General features: G+C 39.2%; 1 protein-coding gene across 4 annotated transcripts in view; it reads right to left on the reverse strand.

Moving 5' to 3' along the window:
• The window catches only part of VAV3 (vav guanine nucleotide exchange factor 3), a 259,518-nt gene that overhangs the window by 163,506 nt on the left and 76,246 nt on the right, over positions 1 to 19,766 (reverse strand). For 3 of the 4 annotated variants that reach the window (XM_032803745.2, XM_032803748.2, XM_032803747.2), the window contains exons 3-5: positions 9,235 to 9,293; positions 5,639 to 5,704; positions 3,942 to 4,050 (exon numbers count right to left, since the gene is read on the reverse strand). In XM_032803745.2, coding sequence (XP_032659636.1) covers positions 3,942 to 4,050; positions 5,639 to 5,704; positions 9,235 to 9,293 — 234 coding nt within the window. The remainder of the gene's footprint in view (positions 1 to 3,941; positions 4,051 to 5,638; positions 5,705 to 9,234; positions 9,294 to 19,766) is intronic. The other variant, XM_075067838.1, reaches the window with a different exon arrangement.

Consider the following 19,766-nt stretch of genomic DNA (forward strand, 5'->3'; position numbering starts at 1 on the left):
TAGCCTCTAAGATGCCACAAGTACTCCTGTTCTTTTTACTCTGAAACCAGTTACTCATAGTAGCTAAAATCAACGAGACTCTCATGACAGTAACTGCTGGGAGTAATGGGCTCGCATCTAACTCTTCGTGTTTGTTTATAATTTTTCCTTTTACCTTTTCCTTGCATTTAGGTCCATATTCATAATCTGTTCTGAGTCAAGGACAGTAGCTGGATCTTAGGGCTCTATCCTAAAATCTTTATATGTTGGGGTTTTTTTGTTGTTGTTCTTTACCAGACTCTGGGATTGCCTCACCCTAACAGGCCTGCTTCAGTTTCCTGCAGGTGTGCGACCAGCAATATAGTGCAGTTGGGGCATCACACAGAGCAGAAGCTGATGGTCATGTTAGATTTGAACATCATGAGCTCAATGCAACTTTGAGCTTATTAAGGCTGAGCACAAAATGCATGCGCTGGAGTTCAGAATACCAAGGCAACAGAGTTCTTTTTCCAGGATACAGACAAATATGAAAGGATGTGTTTCAAAAGATTCCTAAAGAAACATTTGGGCAGGTGTTGGCTAGCTTGGGGACTGGACACAATTCCTGGATTGCTCCTGCATGGACATTTATCGTTCATGTCATTGTAAGGATTGGATTCTCCACACCCAAAAAAACCTCAAAAAATAATAAAAACAATAATAATGTAACTTGTCTCCCCTAAAGTCTTTTCATCTGTTCTCTGTTTCCTTCCAAATTCTATCCAAGCTCCTCATTCACATCTCCAAGGATTTTCACGACTGCTGCCCTGCCTGCATCTCAGCTCATTGCCTACTGTAACGAATCCATGTGCAGCAGACAAAGACAATTACTAGATACATTTGTTTCACACAGAGGAAGTCAGGACTAGAACCCTGAGACTTTAGCTTAAAAAAAACAAAAGACAAAAAAAACAACACTGGCCTCTAACCCTTGAGCTAAAGGAAGACTCCTGTAGCTGTTGATCATAGTAGAAAGTCTACATCCACTCCATGTGTAGTTACTAAAGAGCAATGTCACCCACTCAGACACAAAAAGTCACACTACTATTCCCCAACCCCTTCATGTTGTCTGTGTATTTTCCCCCACCTATCACTCCACACCTTCTTTCAAGTAGTTCCCTACATCTGCCTCCTCCCGACCACACACTAAACAACTTCATTCTCTTCCTGCAAATCCCTCCTTCAAATCTATTTCTTTCAGCCTAGTGGGAAAGATTTAGATAGTGTGGGGAAGATGCTGTGTGTGGTGCATTTCCTTATCAGTTTGAGGCAGAATGAAGTTCTCTGTGAGGATGCAGAGTCTGTCACAGTCAGTGGAAACCTGGTGTGTGGACATTAAGTTATGATTAAGAGCTGTCCAAAAAGTGGTATTTCCTTGCTATCAAACGTTTGTATTCGAAGGAATGTCACACTTTACCCATTTCTGTTCCTTTTAAACAAGTTTTGGGGTTTCAAATTATTATTTTGATTGGAGTCTATCTTTAATCTCTTCTTTGTGAGCTATTTTGTAAATAAAACGTGTATGTGTTACATTTCCAAAAGTGGTTTGTATAGCTTGGGCCCAACTGTGCAACCCTTATTTATGTTGCCGAGCACTAATTCATGAAAGCAGCCCCAATGAGGAGCCCGAGTCAACAGGACTGATCTAGTCTGTTAGTGCTCACACAACACATATTAGGGTTGCACAAGCGGGCCCTCTTTGTGAGTGTTACTATTTAACACGTCAATTTGCCACCTATAGCAGATGCTATAATATCTTGGAATTTGAACACAGGAAGTCATGACAATGGTCAAAGGGACTAAAAAGGGTGGAAAAAAAACCCAACAGTTTGCTCAGTACACTGAAAAAATTGTTCTGTGGCAGCAGTCTGCCGGTACAGGAAACTTAGGTACATCAAATAAAAAAGGAAGGTATAGTTTTAAACTGATACTTGTTCTTCTCTAACTATTTAGAACACCAAACACATATTTCTAAAGCAGTTTCATTCTTTTAAAATTGATTTGCAATTGCAAGTCACCTCTAAGTCCCCTGTACTAGTGAATTTCATTCAAAGGACTCAAATGAAAGAATTGTGCCAATGTGTAATGTTACCGTGCATCACATTTGCAAATCTAATAGTAAATTATTGCCTACTAAGACAGCCATCAAATCCAACAAAGATATACAATGCCAATGAAACAAACATAATACATCCATTCTTACTATATCAGGTATAAAAATATGTGGACATAATGTAGCATGTTTTAATCTACTGTTCTTTTTAATTCAGACATTAATATTAAACATTTTTAGATCTTTAGTATTATTTTTTCTTCCCACAAGCAAATTCAGACTATAGCTGCCATTCCCTCCTAAACTCACCCTGTTATGTCCACTAAAGCGGCATACCCAATGGTATTTCATTTGTAATAGGCAAGAAAGAAACAGAGAGTTTGCAAAGTGGAAAATATGTCAAGCGTCATCAACTGCTAGGACTGAGAGAAATATCCATAATAATACCTGAAATTCACATGGTTTTGAGTTTTATTGCAAACTCAGACTAAGATCATCGAAAGATCCACTGTAGTTCACACACATTTCAAGCAAACAACTGAGCCCAGCTGCTTGATCTGGTTTATGGTTATATATTGAAATCATGCAAAACTTGTACTTTTAACTGAGTTTTGGTATAGGTTACCCCAAAACTTAAATCTCAGGAACTGATCAAATCTAAACAAAATATAAACCACTACAAACTGAAGCTCCCAAGTTTCACAATATTTTACACATCACTTATTTTACTTTCAGAAACTTGCATCACATCATCAGTACCTTAAAGTGAAATGTGCTTAGTATAAAAATGTGTTAGAAAAAGTAATGATGCTCTTAAATTGTCACTAAGATGCATAGTAATAGGCAGAGTCTAGACCTACATGAATCATATTGAAACAAGTCAAAAATCTTTCCAAAGAAATAGTCTTCTCATACCATAATGGTAAATTCTCAGGATCACAACAAAAACACATTGTATGAACTGTATGAGATACCTACAACTTGCTGCTTTCATAACAGCAGAACACAGGAAAACAACCTTCAGACCTTTTCATTTTCTCACTTCTACAAGTTATTATATCACTGGAATTCCATCTGGAAATGTAGATGGTGAGCTTCCACCTTAAAATACACAACTTCCTTAAAAAGTGCGTGTCATCACAATAGCACACTAAAGTTTTGCAGATAAGCCAAATGAATGCTTGTAAAGAGATGAATATTAAGTTATTAGAATGGGTTTTGACATCACTCCCCTCCCAATTACCAGTCCATTAAAAATGGTGAGTGAGTAAATTTTGTGCATAGGCATGTAAATTTTCATGGCAGTTTTGTAAAACTGATACCCTTGTATATCTATACGTACAATACACGTTAGCTCTCTATTTAACTAGTTCATGACTAATGTTGCAAAATGGCCAAAATTATATGGGGAACACTTTTTTTTTTTTTAAGTAGCATTCTTTTGAGTATTTTTTCAGATGGTCTTCACTCAAGAAGCTAACAAATCTTAATATCCATACCTAACTGGATCTTACATAAATAACCATTTCTTCTAATGTTCTCTTTTTACTGTTGAAATAGTGTTAGTATTTCTTTCACAGAAAGAATTACCGGAGTGAATCCTTGACCCTTTCTCTATAAGAGAATGTTGGATTTCATAGCAGGATAGTTATGATCCACTGCATATGTTACATGGTCACTGCACACAAATGTGAACTCCACCATAACAACAAAGCAGATGTGAAATATCTAAATTTAAAAAAAAATTACTTACAGTGTTAGTGAAAACAACTAACAAGTTATTTAATGAATGCTAGCAAAATTTAACTTTCACACTGCCACTATTTCTTTATGAATATATCTGTAGTCACTCAAAAAATAGAAATCATACAGGTTGATGTGCTGCTTCATCTTTCATTAAGTCTTCATATACTTCCCCACCTTCATCTTCTCCATAGACACAATCATATAACTCTTCATCCTCATCGCCACCACTTTCACTAAAAGAAAAAAAAGGTAAAGCAACGACATAAAGGATCAGGGATTCAACAGGGATTACAGAGTCAAAACTAGGAAACAGAATTTACCAAGTGTCTGGGTTTTTACAGTAAATCTAAAACAGATGAATGAAAAAGAACTCTCAAACTGAGCTAAACCACAAAGGGAGTATACAATCAATATGATTTTTATTTTTTTTTACCTCAACACATTTAAAATCTGACCTTTTAAAATTAACACAAGTTTGAAGAAAGAGTTAAGTTTCGAACCATGACAGGACTTGAAATAAGGTTTCTAAGGAGAAAATGGAGCACTGAAGTCTTGCCACCTAAGTTATAGATGAGCCTCAGATTCAGGTCAAATTAAAATCTATCCTAAAACAAGTGAATCCCCATGGACTAAATGGGACTGTCAGTTCCTCCAACAGCATTTGGACCCAGAGAGAGATCATTAAGGTGGAATTATTCTTGTAAAATAAACTTCACTAGTTAGGGGGAAAACCCAGCTTTCTCAAACTATTTATATTTCTTAAGAAATACACACTTCTTCCAATTGTTTCCTATCTATATTTTAGAGAGCATCTAACTATTACAATCCAATGCATGGTACATGCTATCTGACATAATAACCAATCTGAAATAAATCCACTGTAAATTTTTACATGAGAATCCTACAACAGTGCACAGTGCATCAAAATAGAGGCTATTGCACCTAATACTGTAATAAATTTCTATTTTAGAAGCATATTTAGGAACTATATTTTTAATGCTGACGCACATATTGCAAAAAACTATAAATCTTAAATGGTAACTTTTGTATGTAATACCAAACTTCTTGTTCTTGCTGAAATCATATTTCTATCCCTTTGTATTAAGATTGTGTGTTTAACAATATTGCCACAAATCTTGGCAGAGCTGTATAATTTTCTGCATTGTAAACTGTTAGACTTGGGAATTTTAACTGCTAAATTTATGTGTGTCACAATTGAAACATAAGGATTTTTCACAAGATATTAGTCATTGTAAAGTGAGAGAATGTCAAGGTCTGTTATAGTCTGCTCTGCTACTCAAACAGAAGCAGCAAGATGGCTAAAATATAAACCCTTTTTCTTCTGACTTTCCCTTGTACAGCAATGTATTCTGCCCAAAATAGCAAGCATCTTGCAAACCCTTAACTGCATGTGGCAATTTTCTCAAGTGCCGAGTTCCACTGGATTCTGTGGGACAACTTACATGAATAAAAATACATATATACAGAATTACCTGCAGGATCAGGGAAAAGCATTCACTGAGGCTGTCATTTAACGTAAGCATTCTGATGATACAAACAAATAATTCTAGAGAGCGCACTGATACTTCAATTCATCACCAGATCCCCTCATGAAATACCATCTTATTTTCACATGTATGAAAATCAATCATTAAACTAAGGCACTTTTTTCTGGACAATTAATTCTTCCTTTCTAACCAATCCTTGGTCAATCAGATAAAATAACTTATTTTATAACAGTGTATTCCATCACGTCATTTAATAATAGCTACATATCAGAAAACTAAAAGCTTTCATTCTGCTTGAAGATTTACAACATACTCTAGCAAATCAGGAAGGCCTTTGTAAATATCTTCATCATCAACACTTTCTTCTGTGGGGAATGGCCTATAAAGACAAAAGACAACAGTATTAATCAAAGACAGAATCAGTCTGGGTGTTCAGTTTGGGTGGTATGCTGCTGAAATTTCAATTTGGATTAATATGTCTGTCAATCTCTGTGTGTGTGTGTGTGTGTGTCTCTCTCCCTTGATATTGTGGTTTACAGGAGTTAACAATTAAAAAAAAATTGCCACACATGCAGGATGGAACTGTTATATGTAATCATGAACATAAATTAGAGATTTTAAAAGCAAATGTTAAATACTCTATATTTTCAATTAAGTCTAAATTCCATGGTTTTCAAAGGATTTTTTGTTCATTTATGTTTTAAAGCCTTGACTTCTGATATTTTGGGTGGGTGAATGTGAAAAGCTTGAAAGTGACCAAGTCAAAGTGTGGGCTCCGTGGAAAGGTGAAAGAAGGTATAATTATGGCTAGTTTGTCAAAGTGGGAGTATCCAAATGCCATTCTAATTTTAGGAGGGGGCGACCAGAGGGGCTTTGAAGCTTACTATCAGGCACAGGGTGGCTGGCCCTTTAGGGGAGTTGGGCCCAGCCTCACCTGTGATTAATCAGCTGCCTTCCAGATGAGGCTGTGAGGTCAGGATTCAGGTGATAACTTGGAACATCACCTGGTCCTTGTAAAAGCCAGCAAGTAGTTGAGTTGAGAACTGCAGGAGTCCCTGGATCAAGGAAAAGAACCCAGTTTGATTCGTATGATTCTGAAGAAGACAGCCTGGGCATAAATCTATAGGAAGCAGGCTAAGATGGAGAAGGGAGTCAGGTGGTTGGCTCAGACTCTAAGCAGTTGTCCTGTGAAGTGCAATCCTACAGGGAGCAGATAGGCCTTTGTAGAAGACCCCCAGGTGGAAAGGACATGGTTGATTGTATAACACAAGTTCAACAATTTTGGTTTGAAGACATAAAAGTGAAGCCCTGAAGAAAAAGGAAGAAAAAGATCCTGTGGCTGAAGAGTGTTCTATAGTGCATGGGCCGGTGAGATCCTCCATGCCCCCATGGCAAACACTTACACAGAGTGTTAAGAGGAATCTGCACAACACTGCTGCTCCTGCTACCTTTGCAGAAAATGAGGCAGGACAGTAGCCAAGCTCTCAACTTTCTGTTTCCTGCACTGTTGCTACAGGGCTCAAACAATAGGCAGTAGGCTATGTACACAGAAGGTTCATATCACTGACATCTATGGGAGCCATCTGTGTACATTATAAGGCAGTCTTTGACCCTTATTATATAATTATTTCCGCACCACAAACTATGTTTCTGTAATTTTGGCCATTCACCAGTTCATCTTCTGCCTTAGCACCATGTGGAAGGCCTAGTGCTCCTCAGAAAATATATAGAAAGGAGAGGCAGAAAATGCCCTAGCAGGCTCCACAGAGTTCAAGGTTCAGAGATCCTTGGTTACTTGTCCAATGAGGAAACCCAGGTCATCATCCATGAGGTGCCTAATAATGTCTGAGTTAATGGAGGAAATGTCTTTTGCCTTAGGGGATGCCCTGTATTTCTTGCTTTCCCTTCTCTCTCTCTACGCTCTTTCAGTTTTACAGGTGAGGTGGGTATGGGAATGCACATTGGGAGAAGGAAAACTGTCCCAATGTGTTGAATACCAGGAGCAGATAAATGTTGAAAATTCACCAGACACTTATTATCTGGCCTACTAACCAGACAGAGACAGAATCAAAGAAGGGAACTTGAGAGGTCATCAAGCCCAGATCCCTGCACTGAGGCAGGATCAAGTGTTTGTCCCACCTGTTTTTAAAAACGTACAAAGATGGGGAGTCCACCGCCTCCCTTAGAAGCCTATTCCAGAGCTTAACTATACTGTAGTTCATAAGTTTATAGTTAGAGCATTAAAGAAAAGGATGCGAGGTGAGGGCCCCACCAGAAAGTGGCATTGAAATGGGAATGAGCCGGTGAGAAGCATAGCAATGTTGTGCCTAATGCTAGGAAGAGGGATTTCTACCAGAATGTCATGTGTTTGAGGGCTCCGCCCTTTGTATCAAGCTCTGACTCACAGGTATCAGATGAACATGAAACTCCATACTCTCTCTCTCACCTCCTAAGATGTTGGAAAGGAAATGGAGATTTCTTGTCTCTTTTTCTCATTCATTACTCCCCAGCTATTGCTGGGGGGAGGGAGGTCTCTTCCCCAGACTCTCCTTTTTCTGATCCTCCTCAGCCATTAAAAACTCTAGGCTTGCCTTTGTTGCCATTGACAGCTTTCCCAAGCAGTAGCATGAAATTGATATTCTTGATATTTTAACTACTGCCCATAGGGTTCCAAAGAGCAGTAGTGAAAATTGAATAGAACCTTGTAAATTTTTGCTCTGCTGCTGCTTGAGAAATCTGTCAGCTGCACCAGAGGCACTGGGAGCTGCCTACTAGCTCAGGAAAACATTTGAATTTGGTTTACATTCAGCTGACATTTGGAAGGTTATCTTCACAGCCATAATTCTTGTAAATATGTTTATTATTATTTGAAAGAGAAATTTAATATTTCTTAAACTAATGAGCTAGACCCCAAACATTGTAAGAGAAAGCATCTCAATAGCCACTGGTGAGTACCATTTTTGAGCCCTACGCAGGAGTATTAGTTCACAACGTACGTAAATACCTTGTAAGGAAGTCTCATTATAACATACTTAAAACATGCACAACAATTTCTTTATGCTGTGTAACTGAAAACACACATACAGCAGGTTATCAACAGAAACCCAATACAATTTCTTAGAAAAAGCTATTTGTCACAAGTTATATTGTTTTAAAACAAATATTTTTGTCAAAATATTAAGAGCAACTGGACTATATATTATAGACAAGCCATTTGATCAATTTCAAATTTTAAGTTGCTTACATGCAAAAGAAATAATGTTTTAATAACTTATTTTTTGTTTTATCTACAATTGTTTCTAAAGAGCCAAATATATATTTCAAATATGGTTTAAAACAAAGCTGTGAGTGAGACTTAAGCTGCTATTTCCATTCCAAAGTGAATTTGAACAGAGAAATTATAAACCCTTGAAAGCAAGTGTTTTACTCAAAAATAGATATGGGTCTTTAGATACAACAACAGCATAAATGGATGTTCCTTAACACAGCTGTTTACTTCTAAACATAGAGAATACAGACAAACCCACAAAAAAGGTAAAAGCAAATTTCCAGGCAATGACACGGGAAGGGAAGAAGAATCCTTCAGTTCCTAATTCTGGAAAATGTAAAATCTCACTGCACATTGCACAATAGCATGAATTAGCACGCTGGAGATTCAGCATAAAGGAGCTTCGATTTGCGGGCTATGTGATAAGGATTTCATTTAAACATGTAGAGTTTTAACGTCAGAACTACTGGTAATGCTACTCTAGACAAGAATGGACCTCCAGATACAATTAGAAGCACAGAAAAAACAAGGCTAAAACAGTGCAACTAAGATCATAATTCTTTTAATTGTATATCATGGAAAATGTTACAGTACTTGGCTTATAAATGATAAAATGGAAGTTTAGTAGCACAATGTCATACCTTATTCCTGTTGCTAATGCAACAGAAGTGCGAGAAAGTTTTGATAGTGTTTCTATGACCTGCAGAAAAAGGGAACAGAAAATATTTGTTTAGTTGTGGAACAGAAATTATGTTATACTTTGTACTCTATTTTTCAATTCTGTAATAAATGCTTAATTTGCATCATACACCACAAATAGTAAGCACTCCGGACCTGGCCCTGCAAAGTGCTTCATGCCCTCAACTCCAAAGGTCTCCGCAGCTCCCAAGATTAGGTCTTTAGCACTTTTGGGGGTCAGGGAGGGAGGGGAATGGAGAGAACGGCTCTTGATAAAGAGTAAGTTTAAATAATTTAAATAGATTTCAGAGTAACAATAAAATAGTATTTTTAAATCCACAACTAGCAGATTCAATTTGCATTTAGACATGAATGAAATGTTTACTAGATGTTATCCTGGAGACTGCCATGAGAAGGCTGTTTTTAAGCCACCAAGAAGAAGGAAAATATTCATTCCAGCTATTCCACCAACTGACCAGAAGAGGGAGCCATAAGACAACTCATTCTTGACATCCTGCGTCTGACGAAGTGGGTATTCACCCACGAAAGCTCACGCTCCAAAACATCTGTTAGTCTATAAGGTGCCACAGGATTCTCTGCTGCTTTTACAGATCCAGACTAACACGGCTACCCCTCTGATACTTGACATTCTTGACATGTTTCTGCTAAAGAAGTTGGCAGCAGACAGGAAGCAAGTCCTGGCTCATCTCTAGAAAATGAAAACGTTCTTGGAGTTTCATTTTAAGGAGAGTGCTCAAGAACATACATCAAGAAAGAGAAAGATACAGGGGAAAGCAGAACAGTTACTTTGATAGTATGTGTGGAATTATTCTCCAGTCATCTGCAATACAAGGCAACCTTGTGGTCTGCCCACCAGTTAAGATGTGCTCTGTCATGAATAAGTTCTCCCACTTTGAGCACTGTCGACTGTAAGGCTGGCAATTATCGTTTTCCAGAAAAATTGAATCAAATGGGACCCTATGTAAATGCCTGCAACTCTACTAAAACCATAAGAGCGGCACCCAGTTACACCAGGACTGAATTGGCCTGATTGCTAGTCCATATTAAGCTAAGCCTTGCATACCAGAGGAATATATTTCTAGGAATGCCACATTCTATAAACCTGGCATTGGTTGGACATAACCCTCCACAAATAATTAGTATAGTAGCCTGCTGATAAAACTGCAAATTAAGACTTCATCACCCACAACAGAACAACAATGCAATGTTTAGAGAGAAAAACTATGTGCTAAAACACACACAGTAGTTATCAACTCAATGCACACACTGCAGCTAAAAAAAACTCCATAGCTAGTAAGTACGGCTGGTTGAGAAATGTTCGACAAAACTTCTCTCATCTGAAAATGCTGATTCATTGAAACCAAAGCTTTTCATGAAAACATTGGCTTCAATTAAGCTTTAGTCGAGAAGGTTTCTCAGGTCAAAGAAAGACGCACACCCAGGAATAGCCAACTGTCAGGTGGTGAGGGCACTCACCTGAGATGTGGGAGACCCAGGTTCAAATTAAGGCTCCAAATCAAGTAGAGCTGTGAACACCAGGCCAGAGAGTCAGTCTCTCTCCCTCTCTCTCTCTCTCAGACCCAATGAATATTTGTACATACAAAGTAGAGGAGTTTCAACATGAGACAGTGAGAGAGAGAGAAAACATTAACTCTACAGCTCAGGACACTTACCTGGGATGTGGCTCCTATCAGAGCTTTGCTGAAATCATACCACCTCTGTGAAATATTTCACTTTAGACAAATGAAAACATTGTCACTGGAATTTGTACATCAGAACTTCTCCAACTAGCTCTTGTTAGCAGTACTGGCTATACACACACAACATTTTCTGATTTTGCAATATTTCATATGACAGTAGGTTATTCAAAGCATTGTGCAGGAAGCTACAATACATCTTAGAAGAAGCTCCACATTCATGGATTACAATGTGCCCTATCTTTAATGCCCATTACATGGTATTTCATGCTGTATTTCTTATCTCCGTCCTTCATTCTTATTTTTCAGAGGACCTGAATATTCTGTTTAACTGGAATTAAGGAATCTTTTAGGATTCTCAGCTTTCTTCCCCAGAATACTTCCTCCCAGCAAATCATACACACAATAGGCTACATTGCACAACTGGATTTAGCTGGATTTTAGCTTACTCGGATTGTAAGCTCTTTGAGGCAGGGGTCATCTTTTTGTTCTGTGCATGTACAATGCTCAACACAACAGGGCTCTGGTCTAGGACTGGGGCTACTAGCACTACCGCAACATTAATAAACAGCAACAGGAGTGCATGAGACTTTGCTTCCCTCAGAGACAAGTGAGTGGGGAACAGGCCGGGAGACAGCAGTCATAACTCTGTGCTGGCTGACTGCAGGAGGTGTGGGGAAGTAGTAAGTTATACTCTTAAAAGGGCGGTAACAAATTATTCATCCAGTATAACTGGGGAGGCACAATGACACAGGGGATCCCTCCAGGGACAGTGCAGCTACAAACTGCCCCTTATTCAGGGTTGATTCACAAATGCACAACCTAGATCTGTTGGCTGTTTGTTTTAAACACTTCAATATTGTGTATGAGGTTTTTGGGTGAAAAGATTTAATTCAGCAAGTTTACTACAGCTCACTAAACAAGAGAAAAACTCCCTTCTGATACTTTTCTAGCAGAACATGGGAGCCTTCAGGGAAAGAGACAGTCAAACAAATGAAGAGGAAGCTCTGCCGGTATGCTATTTCTACATTTCCTTTACAAGCAACTCTAAATCTTTGAGCATGAAGTTATGCACTGCTTCAGAAGCACTTCGACACATCAAAGCCAAACTCTCATTACTAGAGCATAACACCCAAGACTGTTTTTCAGCGCATGATGATTTTATGCAAAATAGGGCATGAAATTCAAACACAGGACACTCCAAAAGGAAGTGTATCCTGGACTGTTCCCCAGTGGGTGATGTGTTCTTGATTCATATATTTCAAGCATAGTTGGCAGAGTGAATGGGTTTGCACGAAACATTAACTTTTACTTCATGAAGTTCTCTGACAATAGTTTTTTTGGGACTTAGTATTTATTATTGTTTCACCTGATTCAAAACCAAAAACTGCAACAACTTGGATACACGTGCTGAACAGTTGTATATTAATGGGTTAAGAAGCCATTCACTTGTTAGCTGTTTGTGTATGCACATCTGTATCCTCTGTTGAAATGTTATTTTGTAACTTCCTGCAGTAATATTCCTCAGTAAGTCACATCGGCTATTCCTATGTGTAGTTATATCAACAGTACTGTAGGGTGACTCTTTTTCATCTTTCTCCAGTCACGGAGAGTTCGCCTAGTTTAACTGTGCAATGATAAGGCAAATGTGAGTGTTGTTGTGTTGATGGTGGTGTATTTTTAACAACACAGTCAACCTACAAGTCCTGCACTTCAAATACAGAATTAAAATGTCTTCTTAAAACCCTTTCCCACCGATATTTAAGAAGACAACTATAAAAATAAACCATATTGCAATGTAATACCAAATCTATATTCATCCTTTAAACTGGCAACAGTTTAAATACACTGAAGCACCTGGCCACAAATGAAGAGTATATGTACAATTAATTAATCATTGCTCATTTACTATTTACAGTCTCTCAGCAATTAAATGCTTTTGTTGACTGTAATCTTTGGGCTCAATCCAGTAAACACTACAGATTTGTGTTTACTATGCTGAGTAGGCCCAATGAGGTCAATATAACTAGACATGATCGTAAGCTCTATACACTCAGGGTTGTTTTCAGGATTGGACCCATGTTTGTAATAAATACTGTATTTTAGCTATATAATAAACTAAATGTTTGTTTGTGATAACTTCATCAACTGGAAGTTGTCTAATGCATTGACATCTTAATAGCTGTGACTAAAAGTACAGTTATTCTGTAACACGTTGGAACAAACAGACTGGGTCAGATTTTCAAAGTAGCATGGTTCCTATTTAGGCACTTAAATAAGCGCAAAATTTTCACAAATGCCCAGCACCCTGCAACAATCATTATGTAATTTATGGCAGAGCTTTGGAGCTGTGCTCCGGCTCTGCTCCAGCTCCAGGCAAAAACCTGCTCCGCGCTCCAACTCAGGGCTCCGCTCCAAAGCCCTGATTTATGGCCAGATTACATGCTGAGCTTTTTGAAGCCCTGACCCTTAATTCTTTCCCTAAAATGAGTTAAATCTACAAAGATTAGATAGATAGATAGATAGATAGATAGATAGATAGATAGATAGATAGATAGATAGATAGATAGATAGAAGCCATTTCAGTAGCGACTACTATGGTTAACATTGTAAAACATTTCCCTTACAAACCTATTTTTACTCTTTTACTCTTTCTGAAACATCATGGTCTTTGCCCAAATGTTTGGGTTGTTTTCTTTTCTTTTCTTTTTAAGTTTTCCCTTTTATCTTCTCCTGGATTCAGGAGAAGATAAAAGGTAAAATATACATTTTCCCCTATTTTATAAGTAATTTCACCATTTCCATCACACATAAAACTTGAGTAACTTGGCATTTGTGCAGTTAACTGCAAGGGCACTGGGAAGTTGCCCCTACTTGCCACAATCTTCAGACAGACCAGAGGTGTACAACACAGCCCATCCACTGCCTCAATTCCTGTCTATGGTTGGAACAGTGACCCCAGCCTCTGATACATTCATCTCTTTTTGATACTTCCTCTTGTAGTGCCAACTCCACCAGAGAGGTCCTTTGGAGTCATCTGCCTGTCCCAAGTCAGGATAAAGGAGGAGGGCTGGGTGTGGGGCTAGCAACTCCACCCCGTAAAAAATCAACCTGCTGCAGAAACGCCAACAATAGAGACAACAGAGACTTTTACCCTGGAAAAAGAAGGGTCTTCAACTTGAAGATGCATGATGCTGGGTGGTGAAAGCCGTGAGGAAAAATGGGCTATATCTGGAACCAGCTAGAGCGAATGGCCCAGGATAGAGGACTCTGGAGATCTGTGGTTGGAGGCCCATACCCCGATTGGGATGACAGGCATGAGTGAGTGAGTGTCTTGTAGTGCCTTGTGTTTGGGGGTGAGTTTTTGTTTGATTGGTTGGTTTCCAGAGGTTAGTACTAGGTAACTGTCTGCCCTGGGTAACACTCTCACACAGACCATTTATATTTGAAGATGTCACATGGTATAGCGATGACTCCATTATGTAGTTAATACCCAGATCTACCTCTCATTTCCATCAGATCCAGTCAATACAGTTGAAGACTTATCTAGTGTCAGGTCAAGATCAGTGTATGGGTAAGAGTCATCAGGTTGAGCATCAGACAACTAAAACCAAGGTAATGCCTGCACCAGAAAAAAATGGCATAGCTGCTATGTGCTCCTTCAACTGAGCAAGCATACCTGCTCTCTGTTACCCAGCCAGGAGCATATTTTCCCCATCAGTGCTTGGCAAGGATGTAGCATTCTTTACTTACAAACCTGGCAACGATCACCTATGCCTTAGTCACCTCATGCATGGATTCCTCATGGGGCTATGCACAAAGACCACTCAGACTTCAGGTAGCAAAGAATCTACCCACCTGTTTAATGTGCAATGAATGTTTTAGACAAGGAACATATTATAATTCTGCTTGCTCTACAGTCAACACTGTATAGGTAAAAAACAACTGCGGTTCTAAATGACTTAGGTCCTGATTACCAAGAGACCACCTTTCTCCTCATGTAATTGCAATCAGATACAGTACTTCAGGAAATAGCTCTCTGGTTTAAACCAAAAAGATGGTTTCACTGAACAGCCTTCAACTCTGGAAATTTTTCCTCCCCTTCAGCCCAGATGTGTTAATTTTTAGGGCACACATTACATTCTATCTATCTGTGTTTTCCTAGACTTTTATTGAGGGGTGTCATGGTACAATTCCCCACTCTGAACCTTAGCGTACAAGAGCTGGGGGTACCAGCATGAATTCCTCTGAGCTTGATTACCAGCTTAGAACCTGTAGCGCTGCCATCCACCAGGAATTCCAGTGCCTGGTACACTCTGGTCCCCCCAAAACCTTGCCTGAGGACCCCAAGACCCAGATCCTCTGGATCTTAACACAAGGAAAGTAAACCCTTTCCCCCACCGTTGCCTCTCCCAGGCTTCCCCTCCCTGGGTTACCCTGGAAGATTACTGTGATTCAAACTCCGTGAATCACAAAACAGAGAGGAAAATTCACCTTCCTCCCTCCTTCTCTCTCCCCCTCCCAGACTCTCCCTGAGAGAGAAAGTAATCCTAACACAGAGAGAAATTAACCTTTCTCTCCCCCTTCCCTCCTTTCTCCCCACCAATTCCCTGGTGAATCCAGACCCAGTCCCCTGGGGTCTCACCAGAATAAAAAAACAATCAGGTTCTTAAACAAGAAAAGCTTTTAATTAAAGAGAGAAAAACAGTAAAAATTATCTTTGTAAATTTAAGATGGATTAGGTACAGGGTTTTTCAGCTATAGACACTGGGAATACCCTCCCAGCCTAAGTATACAAGTACAAATTAAAATCCTTTCAGCAAAATTCAAATTTGAACTCCTTCCAGCCAAATGCACAATTGAACTCCTTCCAGCCAAATGCACATTTGCAAATAAAGAAAACAAACATAAGCCTAACTCGCCTTATCTACCTAGTACTCACTATTTTGAACTTATAAGAGCCTGTATCGGAGAGATTGGAGAGAAACCTGGTTGCACGTCTGGTCACTCTCAGAACCCAGAGAGAACAACAACCAAAATCTAACAGCACACACAGAAACTTCCCTCCCTCAAGATTTGAAAGTATCCTGTCCCCTGATTGGTCCTCTGGTCAGGTGACAGCCAGGCTTACTGAACTTGTTAACCCTTTATAGTCAAGGAGATATAAAGTACTTCTGTGCTATTAACTTTTTTTATCTGTTTATGACAAGGGGGGAGTTTGAAAGGAAGTAAATGGGCTATAGGGAGAGTTTGTTGCTTTTATATGGTGGGAGGGAGTTTCTTAGGGATGTTCTGTGATTTGAGGAAAATAATTGTTTGATGGGAGGAGATTATTTGGATGTATACTTTTATGTTTAGAGCTTTAGTCAGATGCTTGATACACTGGAATAACTATGAGGAAGCAAAGATGTTTACATGCTATAGATTGAGCTACTTACACAACCCTCATTCCCTCTCGTGTCTGAGGAACTCCTATACACTTTATGTAGATAACATGCAAGCAACCACGGCCAATGCTGCCACTCAGTCTCACATCTCCGTTCTGTGTTGTTCACTCATGTAAGGTGTTGGGAAAAAAGAGAAAATATTCCCATTTTGCACATCTCACGAGCATGCCGCTTTAAAAGATAATGCCAAATTGCACTACTTCTACATTCTCAGTTGATTCATGCTGAGAAACAATTGTTATCTTTTCAAATTTATGACAGCTGCTCTGAGGAAGAAGGCTGGAGTTTCCTTTTACAAATCACGAACAATACTGGGTCAACATTTTATCTGACACAGAAGGGAAAAAATTTATTTATATATTATTGTACTCCATTTGTTGACTTTTGGACCCATAGTCCTCTCCAGGAAGTGTTACTTTTACATTTGAATCTCTAATTTAGCTGACAGATGTGAAAAATGACATGTTGCCAAATAACTCCATAGTGACTACTCAACTGCTGATGTGAAGAGCACATTATTTCAGCAAAGGCTGCTGTTAACTTATGCTGAAAACTTCTCTTTGTCTGTCTTTCCTGATAATGTAAGACTTAGCATACTGTGCCAATTCAACCTACTTTCAATCCAACCACAATTCTTTGGGGAAAGAGGAAAGGAACAAGGGCTCTTTGAAAAACAAACACAGAAGATATGTGCATCTGGGTAAAAATATTTTTAAAAAGAAAAAAATAGTGAGGATGATACCAGATCCTCACTTTGGTGCAAGGGCAGCCCTTAAACTCATAAATAAATGCAAATTATAGAAGACCAAACCATGCAAATCTGATAGCATCAAATAACACGATTAATGGTACTTGAATTCTACATGGGTATATGGAGATGCACAGAGGTTAAATCAGGAACCCCAGACAACAAGTTACTGGCAAATCTAAGAATAGACTCCAGCAGTCCTGATTTTCAGGCTCCAGCTCTTAACTAATAGCAATATTGCCTTATGTGGTACATGAACATTTTGTTAGCATTATTTCAAATATACAACAGTTTCTAATACTGTCTGTGCTTCCTTCACATCATTTCATTTACCCCTCACCTTACAATCTCTTTTTGATTTCTCTAGTTTTGTTTTGTTCCTATTTACTCTTTAGTTAAAATGATGAATGGAACATAAGGGGATTATGCACATTCTCTTCTTTATTAACTGCTTCCTTTAAATAAATTCCAATTACTTTTGAACAAACTATTAAAGAAAAAAGTTGTAATTAAAACGGTTTACAGAATCATGGTACATTTTAACTCATTCAGATAAAAACAATACATGGAGCACCAGGTGTTGAGCTCTGATAGCAGCAAAATAAAGGATTTTAGTCTTAAATTTGTACGCTTCCTGCATAAATGACCACCCATTCGTAGTGGGTTGCTAGCCATTTCATCAGCGACATATAGTTCTGCCTCATATGGTTTTGAAGCCTCCGCTATGTTACATCCAGCCTCAGATCTCCACTCAACTATATCCATTCTCCCTCTCCTCACTGTCTTCTGCCTGAGATGTACCTGGAGAACAATGGGCAGCCAACTTCTCTACACATAAGACTGCTGGTAAGGAAAGAAAATAGTGTGACCCGCTCGCAAGGGCATGGTAGAAAAATTCATTAACTGCACACTGAGCCCTGGCTTCTGTGACTGAGAAAGACCTGCCAAAGATATTAGATACAAGCCAGATGCCTAATGCCTTGACACAAACGGTGATGGCAGAGCTATGACCAAACAAGATGCTTGTAGTTCTTTCAAAAATCTGACTCCAGCTTTTATTTGCAAGGATCCTTCAGAGAAAGTGACACATCCATTGAGAAGGAGGATTTCTCAAACTAAGTGATATTTCAGAATTAATACAGGGCAAGTTTGTCATTCTTCTACCATGCTCCTTGGTATGAGTATATTTGATCCACACAGGATCTCTTGGACCTGAATCCAGCCTGTTCTTCTCTAAGCTTCTTCCACTGCCTCTTTCATGCTGTGTAGTATCACCACTTTCCCCACAAAAGGCTCTCTCGACAAAAGGTACTCCCCTTCAGTTCATTACAATCAGTCAGACCACCTTTTTTGTTTGTTTGTTTCTGATAATTATTGCATCATGATAGAAGGATTCCATCACAGAAAAATGTATAGAATAGCATGCTCCCCTCTTCATCAATTTAACTGATTTTCAAAAGGCATTTGATAGCCTACACAGATGTACATTCTGGAAGATTTTTCAGTCCTACAGATCCCAGATAAAGTTATCAATATAATCAAGGCTATGTATAGATATGCAAAGTGCTATATAAGTGTGGACAATCAGACAATAGAGTGGTTCGATGTGAACACTTGAATGAATAAAGGCTGCATTTTATCTCCACTACAGTAGCTCCTCACTTAATGTTGTAGTTATGTTCCTGAAAAATGCAACTTTAAGTGAAACGATGTTAAACTCATCCAATTTTCCCATAAGATTTAATGTAAATGCGGGGGGTTAGATTCCAAGGAAATTTTTGGGGGGCAGACAAAAGGCATTATATACTGTACAGTACTGTACTGTGGTTGGGAGGTGCCCCAGCTTACCCCGCACAGGCACAGCCGCTGCAGTCAAGGACTCTAGGAAGCACCTTGTGCAGCAGGAGCAGCAGCCTCCCCCTAGAAGAACAGGCGCCAACTTTGCCGGGGAATGCTCCAGGCCCACCTCTTCCCATTCCCGCTCAACTCCAGGTCCACCTCTTCCCACCCCCACTCCACCTCCTCTCCGGAGCACGTCATGTCCCCGCTCCTCCCCTTCCCTCCCATAAAGTCCTAAGCGCTGCAAAACAGGTGTTTGGTGGTGGCGGAAGCGCTGGGAGGGAGGGAGAGGAGGCAGAGAAGAGGAACTAGTGCAATGCTCCCTTGTAAAGTCGCTGCTCTTCCACAGGATCTTACGAGCAGTGGACAGAGCAGGCAGCCAAACAACGTTATAAGGGAGCACTGCACAACTGTAAACAAGCACGTTTCCTAATGGAGCAGCGACGTAACTTCGAAACAATACGAAGCGGGAGGACGTTAAGCGAGGAGTTACTGTATTTGGCTCTGCCATAGGCTGGATAACAAAGAAATATATTAGCAGCACATACACCGGAGACAGCATGAAGTAGATGGCAAATGCTTAGAAGATGTAGACTTTATTGCTGATACTGCACTATTGAGCAACACCCCTGAAAAGTTACAAACAAAGATTGACAACCTGGCAAAAATAGCAGGCTAAGTAGGGCTCAAAAATTTGTTATGCTAAAACAAACATCTCTGAAACCCAGACGTCGAGCAGTTAC

Source organism: Chelonoidis abingdonii, chromosome 7, assembly GCF_003597395.2.
Source record: "Chelonoidis abingdonii isolate Lonesome George chromosome 7, CheloAbing_2.0, whole genome shotgun sequence".
NCBI classification, from domain to species: Eukaryota; Metazoa; Chordata; order Testudines; family Testudinidae; genus Chelonoidis; species Chelonoidis abingdonii.